General features: G+C 39.9%; 1 protein-coding gene across 1 annotated transcript; it reads left to right on the top strand.

The window, feature by feature from the left end:
- The first annotated feature begins 341 nt into the window (after positions 1–341).
- On the top strand, positions 342–3,522 carry PELO (pelota mRNA surveillance and ribosome rescue factor). Its single transcript, XM_021696806.2, has 2 exons — positions 342–1,362; positions 1,656–3,522. The coding sequence occupies exons 1-2, from the start codon at positions 637–639 to the stop codon at positions 2,085–2,087; spliced, it is 1,158 nt and encodes a 385-aa protein (XP_021552481.1). The 5' UTR covers positions 342–636; the 3' UTR covers positions 2,088–3,522.
- Positions 3,523–7,606: the final 4,084 nt, after the last annotated feature.

The following is a 7,606-nucleotide window of genomic DNA, read 5'->3' as shown; positions in this document are numbered from 1 at the left end:
GAATTCCTTTTACTTTTGGTTAAGTTTTTTAACATTGGATTTACCTGGGGTAGAGAAGGTATACGGTGGCAACGTCACGCAGCTGGAAAAATAATTGCACTCACATACTCCCCAGATTCTGCACAAACAGGTTTGGAAGAGAAAACTTAGGAAGTCCAAGTTCAGCATTAAAATAAATGACTCGCCACCAAAGATTAACGAGCACTTCCCTCTCGGTTTACTCTTCGGACGCACCTCGCGCTTAGCGCGCCTGCGCCCGCCAAACTACAACCCCGCCTCCTCCTTGGGGACGTAAAACGTGAGCCGAGAGGCGGGACGCGGGCTGAGCATGCGCCCTCATTGCATCAGCCGCTGGGTCTGTGCTGGCGGCTGGTACGTCGGAGAAGATTGTGTTTGCTGCAGTATACCTCGCGGGAGTCTGGCGCGGTGTGCCGGGAGACTAAGAAAAGAAGGGCTAGAGTAAGTGTTCCCCTGGGCCGCTTGAGTCGGAACTAGAGTATTTCCTTCCTGCCAGGCAAGTGCCCGTAGGAACCGGACCCCGCCCCCTTCCCGGCCTAGACTCTCCCCTCCCTGTCCCTTTCCCACTGGGGATCTTTTCGTTTCCTCTTGTTCTGCCTGCGAACCCCCGCCGAGGTCATGAAGCTCGTGAGAAAGGACATTGAGAAAGACAATGCGGGCCAGGTGACTCTAGTCCCCGAAGAACCTGAGGATATGTGGCACACCTACAATCTAGTGCAGGTGGGCGACAGCTTGCGTGCCTCCACCATCCGCAAGGTACAGACCGAGTCCTCCACGGGCAGCGTAGGAAGCAACCGGGTCCGCACTACTCTCACTCTCTGCGTGGAGGCCATTGATTTTGACTCTCAAGCCTGCCAGCTGCGGGTTAAGGGGACCAACATCCAAGAGAATGAGTATGTCAAGATGGGGGCTTACCACACCATTGAGCTGGAGCCCAACCGCCAGTTCACTTTGGCCAAGAAACAGTGGGACAGTGTGGTTCTGGAGCGCATCGAGCAGGCCTGTGACCCAGCCTGGAGTGCAGATGTGGCGGCTGTGGTGATGCAGGAAGGCCTCGCCCATATCTGCTTAGTCACTCCCAGCATGACCCTCACTCGGGCCAAGGTGGAGGTGAACATCCCTAGAAAACGGAAAGGCAACTGTTCCCAACATGATCGGGCTTTGGAGCGGTTCTATGAACAGGTGGTCCAGGCTATCCAGCGCCACATAAACTTTGATGTTGTGAAGTGCGTCCTGGTGGCCAGCCCAGGATTTGTGAGGGAGCAGTTCTGCGACTACATGTTTCAACAAGCAGTGAAGACCGACAACAAAGTGCTCCTGGAAAACCGGTCCAAGTTCCTTCAGGTAAAAGTCTTCTCCAAGGATAATTAAGATTGGGCAGAGGGATTTGTATAAACTACTCTTAAATTTTGGAACCGGGAAAAGTAGGAGGGGAGAAAGTGTTCACTGGACTGTGATTGTAAGTGAGATAATGAAATGAAAAGAGAGTTGTTAAATAGACTGTTTACATAGTAAACTTTGCTTAAGTCCTCAAACATATAAAGCCATATTTGTGCTTTTGGCTTTAGGTCACTGCAGGCTGATTAATGGGTACTCTAAGAGATTCTTTTGTCTAACTTTCATAATTATGATTCTAGGTACATGCCTCCTCTGGACACAAGTACTCCCTGAAAGAGGCCCTTTGTGACCCTTCTGTAGCTAGCCGCCTTTCAGACACTAAAGCTGCGGGGGAAGTAAAAGCCTTGGATGACTTCTATAAAATGTTACAACATGAACCTGACCGAGCGTTCTATGGACTCAAGCAGGTGGAGAAGGCCAATGAGGCTATGGCAATTGACACACTGCTTATCAGCGATGAGCTTTTCAGGCACCAGGATGTCGCTACACGAAGCCGGTATGTGAAGCTGGTGGACAGTGTGAAAGAGAATGCAGGCACGGTTAGGATATTCTCTAGTCTTCATGTATCAGGGGAACAGCTCAGTCACTTGACTGGAGTAGCTGCCATTCTCCGCTTCCCTGTCCCTGAACTCTCTGACCAAGAGGATGATTCCAGTTCTGAAGAAGATTAATGATTGGACCTTATAACTGATAAAAGCTGTGTCTCCATTGTTACATTTTCTTAGCATCCTGACAGAAAGCTGCAAGGCACCTTGTGATTCTTACAGGGATTTCTCATGTATTTGGCCACACTAGGTATTTTGTGATTGGCAGGACATGTGTTCAAACTAAGCAATAAATTAAAAGGAAATAATCGCCATGTACTACCATTTTTATTAATTAGAATAATTTATGTAGAAATTATGAGTTATTTGCAATACTTAAAAATACTTTGTGTATATAAGAATGCCTATATATTCTTTGGGATAGATCATAAAATCCCAGTGTCATACTTTGAAATAAGTTTTCCTTAGGAAAAGCTATTTAATATTTCATTATCCTCAGTTTACATTGTTTATTTTAATTATGCATAGTGTTCTTGTACGGGATTTAATGATCCCTTTCCTCCATTTCCTCTACACTTTTTTTTTTAATTTGCTATTTTAAGTGATGGCCAAATAATTTGTAGACTTTTCTAGAAGACAAATTTAAAATGGTATTTTTCTTAAGAGACTTGTTAAATCAGTCATGTTACAAGTAAACTCTTGGTGGGTTTTTGTTTGTTTCGCCTTGTTTTACAGTTAATCATACTTGCTTTGGAGGACCACTTCATCAGTTATTTTTAGATCATAGAGTTTTGATCTGCTAGGGATTCTCAAGATAAGTTATTTGAGGTATCTTTATTTTTTTTAAATGCAATTAAGGTGTGTGATTTGCTTGTTACGTAGCTAATTAGTGCTAAAGCTGAAAAGTAGTCCCAGCTCTGGGCTCCATTTCTTTGCACTGCCACACTAATTATGTATTTATTTGGCTTATCCTAGATATATGTAGTGCTATCTTATATTTCTATGTGGCATTAGTCTGTGCTTGCACATTCTTACCGGACTCTCTCTCTACATCCTATTTTAGGGGGTGAAAGGCCTGTTCAGAAAGTTTGATTAAGTCACATCATTAGTAGTATGTGGTAGTTGACTTGTACTCCAGTACTCTACTGTAATGAGGGAGTTTCTGCTAATACCTGAGATTTTAAAATATTTTCATTAAGTATTTTGGATGTGCATTTTAAGAGTTCGGGAGGGATCCTTGGAATGGAATTGCATCCTGACCTTTTACAAACCTCAATTTAGCAAAATAATTAGGAAAGGCATTATGAAGAAAGAGTGGTAATTAAGTTTGTAACACATTGGTACCTACTTCAAATACAGATACTAAGTAAACTTTTGCTGTCCTTTCTGTGTCTAGGCTTTTCTCCTGGGACAAGTGCCAGGTCTGGGGATTATTTTTTTATAAACTTCTAACTAAGCTGAGTTTATTTTAATCTATAATTAGGAATAGACACTTCCTGGGCGCCTGGGTGGCTCAGTTGTTAAGCATCTGCCTTCGGCTCGAGTCATGGTCCCAGGGTCCTGGGATCGAGCCCTGCATCGGACTCCCTGCTCGGCGGGAAGCCTGCTTCTCCCTCTCCCACTACCCAGCTTGTGTTCCCTCTCTTGCTGTGTCTCTTTCTGTCAAATAAATAAATAAAATCTTAAAAAAAAAAAAGGCATAGACACTTGCATATACTTTAAAATCACGTTTCTACATATCTACCTCCTAATCTAAAAATAATTTAGATTGTCATTTTATTGTAAGTCCATAGATATTTAAAATACTATGAAAAGCATGTTATTAAATCATTTGGTAGGTGGATAGGAATGAAACTGCTAAGATTCTTAACGTTAGAACCTGATTGATAATGACTCATATTATCAGTAAGAATTTGGAGACTTGGGGCATATAGTACTCTCATAATCTATGCAGTACTGGTTCATCCTAGCTCTGTTACTTACTGTATTAGAAACAAGGAGAAATGAAACCTACCCATAAATCTGACCAATACATTTTAGGTCATAGGTTCTCAAATTTAGCTGCTTATTAGCCTGAACTTGGGAGCTTTTAAACTCGTTACCATGACTGGATCCCAGACTCAATAACCTTTCACCCCTAGAAATGGTTTTTTATAGCTCTCCAGGTGATTCCATTAGGTATCAAGACTTAGAACCAATGATTCAGGCCTTGCTGTTCAGAAGTGTGGTCCATGGATAACCAGCAGACTATGGACCAAGACCCTGAGAGCTTGTTAGAAACTAGAATCCTGGACCTTCTGAGTTTCAGTCTGTATTTTAAAAACATCTCCAGTTGATTACTATGCATAATAAAAACTGATAAACATAGGCAATAGTTTATTCTCCCTGTACCGGTAAAAATCTCTGGCTGGGGTTGCCAGCCATAGAGAAGAACATTTGAGTCTCAAGGTTGATTTCAAGAGCGTTAATTGGCCAGTATTCAGCTTAACTATCTATAAAACTTCTCGAAATAAAAGCGTATTTTTTTTTTTGTCTATAAAGTACTTAAAATATCTTCAAGAATTCCTATTTTTAAAAAGTTACATTCTGGGGTGCGTGGGTGGCTCAGCTCAGGTTTTGAGATGGAGCCCTGCACTGGGCATGGAGCCTGCTTAAGATTTTAAAGTTTAAAGTTTAAAAGTTTTAAAAGATTTAAAGTTACATTCTGTACCATTGTCAAGAGTATTAATCTTCATATATGTATAGGGTGAAATACCAAAATAGTGATAGCATATAAAATTTAAAAATTAATTTTTTTTACTATTCTCTAAAAATCAAAATGAACCATAAGTCTTTGGAAATCGTGTTCAGTAGTCTAATTCATTACTATGAATGTCTAATTTAATTTCTATTCATTAATAAGGAACAGTTTGGTTACAAATGGAAACACCTCTCAAGGCAATGTTGTACTGTAAATGTCCATTTACCATGAGGTACTTGTAAACAAAGATTTGCTACCCTCCCCCGCCCCTGCAGTATAATAAATGAGAAGCTGACAGATTGTTTCATTTTACTCTAGGTATGAAATATATCAAGTTTATTTTGCTAATAGGTCCCCCATTTATATGTTAAGTATTTTGCTAGCTTTATGTCTGGATTGTTGATTCTGGATTTCATTTCATTTCACTCTTCTATACAAGTTGGATCTTTTTCCACCCAGATGCCACTATAGTAGCTTTGTAAAACTAATTTTCCTTTATCTCTACCTATTTTTTGTCATTAACTTTATTTTCCTTTTTTAATCCCTGTGACCAGTTCTCTTAACCTCAAAATATCTTTAACAGAAGTGATTCATATTTTTTGCAATTCATGTATTCTGGAACTGAAATTTCCTTCATTGCTAAAAATAAAAGTACACAGATGAATGGTGTATATGTGAGTTCCCCAAAGTAAAAGCTGTTACTGGGGAAAGGAGTATTGTGCTTTTAAATCAGATAGTTTTCCAAGCAAATAAGATTGGATATTTGTGTTCAGTATCAGAATATGTTGAATTGCATGTTGAATAGGTGTTTCTAAGGTGATTCTGAGTGTTTGAGGAGAAAGAAACCCTTTGCCTGTGTCCAGATCCTAGAAATGGGGCATCTATATTTATATTATACCCATTATTAAAGGTGATACATTTAGTTTTATCCATTTGGTTTTTAGTGCCTACTTTGATCCAAGCACTGAGCTGGGTTTAGGAAAGACAAACATGTAAACAAATCACTGTTAAAAAAGCAACTTGTAGAAAGTGTAAGAGAGCACAGTGTTGGAAGGGGTCACTTTTAGGAGGAACTTGATAGAGCTGGAGCCAGTAAATTTACCTAAAATGGTGAGAAGAACCCCAGAGAGGTTATTGGGAAAAGGAGAGGGGCAGGGTAAGTATGCTAATCACATTAGACCCTCCATGCCACAATAAAGAGTGGTTTGACAATAATGAGAAACTACTGAAAAGTTTAAGCAGGAGAATGGCATGTTTGCATTTCACAAATATAACTGTTCAGCAGTATCAAGGATGAATTGGAGGAGGCAAGAAGACTGGTTAAGAGAATGCATATTAGAAAAACCCTGGGGAAAAGCAATGTTGGCTTGAACAAGGGTGATAACAATAATCCTTGCAACAAGAATAAAAAGAAGTCAATGGGCAATATGAAGAGACAGGATCAAAAGAACATAGGCTGCAGATTGTTGTTCAGTTAAAGAGTAGACCATAGGGGTAAGTCTCAGATTTTTTTTTTTTTTAATGTGGGAGAGATGATGGCACAATTCAAAAAGCAAAACAAAATAAATCCAGGAAATATCGGAAGAGAAGCTGGCTTGCAAGGAAAAACAGTAAGTTCAGTTTTGAATCTTTAAGGGCATCTGGGTGGCTCAGTCAATTAAGCATCCGACTCTTGATTTTGGCTCAGTCATGATCTCAGGTTGTGAGATTGAACTCCCAAGTCCAGCTCCATACTAGGCACGGAGCCTGCTTAAGATTCTTTCTCCCCCCTCTGCTCTTCCCTGCCCCCCTCCCAACACTCCCTCTCAAAAAAACTGAGGATGCCTGTAGGACATCTGAAATGCTCTTCCACCAGATTTCTATATGCTCACTTACACTCTTAAGGTTTTTGCTAAAAGTTCACCTCAGTAAGTTCTAAGCCAGTCTTAAAAAAAGATAACTTCTCCAAGATTTCTTTCCAAGCCCTTCTTTGTCTTAGTTTTCTCTATAATGCTTATTTCATTTTGTTGTTTTGCTTATCATCTGTCTAGAATGTAAACTCCATGAGGGCAGACTATTGTATGTTAGGTTCATTGCTATATCCTTAATGCTAAGAACACTGGCACACAGTAGATGCTCAAAATATTGGGGGGTCGGGGGGGTAATGAATGAATGAGTGAATTCATTCAGTCCCTTAGTTAAGAAGGTCCCTTAGTTAATTGAGCACACAGGCCTGAAGTTCAAGAAAAAGCAGTTGGCTGAGGTTAATGATACAAGAATTGTCAGCATATAAGTAAACCTGAAATCAGAGAGAGAAAGAAAGGAAAAAAAAAATGGCCTAGCAAGAATTAGTAAAGCTAGGGGAAAAGGCCAGGCACAGAAGCATAGGGAAACAGATAATCTCTTTAAATGTTCCTTGACTCCATTACCAAAGTCCTTTAAAGTAGAGATATTTCTATATTTCGATAATTAATATGGTCAGATAATTATTTTTTCCCCTACAGAGCTCTTTAATGTTCTACAGATATACAAGTAGAAGAGCCAAAGTGCCAAAGTGTTGATTACATAGAAGTTGAGTTTTAAAAGTTCCTAAGATAAAAAAATTTCTAAATTTGAGGGCAAAAGCCAAATTACTTTTGTATATGGGTTTTAAGTGAGTCTTAATATGCATATATATTTGCAAATTTAGTATATGAAAGTTCCAATTAAAAAAAGGATATAGTAGGGGGTGATAATTGAACTTATTAAGAGACTTTTTCAGGATTTCCATAGCACAGGAATTATTAGCAAGTTCTGTCCCATTCAGGCCAGGTTTATAGCAGTATTACTGCAATTGGACCCTTAACTCTTGGGCTTCCTGTCCGTGGCATCTTTGATTTCCCTCAGCACACTTCTACTCCCTGCAGAACCACAAGTGTCACAACTG

This window comes from Neomonachus schauinslandi, chromosome 7 (assembly GCF_002201575.2).
Source record: "Neomonachus schauinslandi chromosome 7, ASM220157v2, whole genome shotgun sequence".
Lineage (NCBI taxonomy): Eukaryota > Metazoa > Chordata > Mammalia > Carnivora > Phocidae > Neomonachus > Neomonachus schauinslandi.
The sequence above is the reverse complement of the archived record's forward strand: the minus strand, read 5'-3'. Positions and strand labels throughout refer to the sequence as shown.

Coding starts and splice junctions, on each gene's coding strand:
- PELO (XM_021696806.2), top strand. CDS start 637: ATGAAGCTCGTGAGAAAGGACATTGAGAAAGACAATGCGGGCCAGGTG. Junction 1,363..1,655: donor ACCGGTCCAAGTTCCTTCAG/GTAAAAGTCTTC, acceptor TTATGATTCTAG/GTACATGCCTCCTCTGGACA.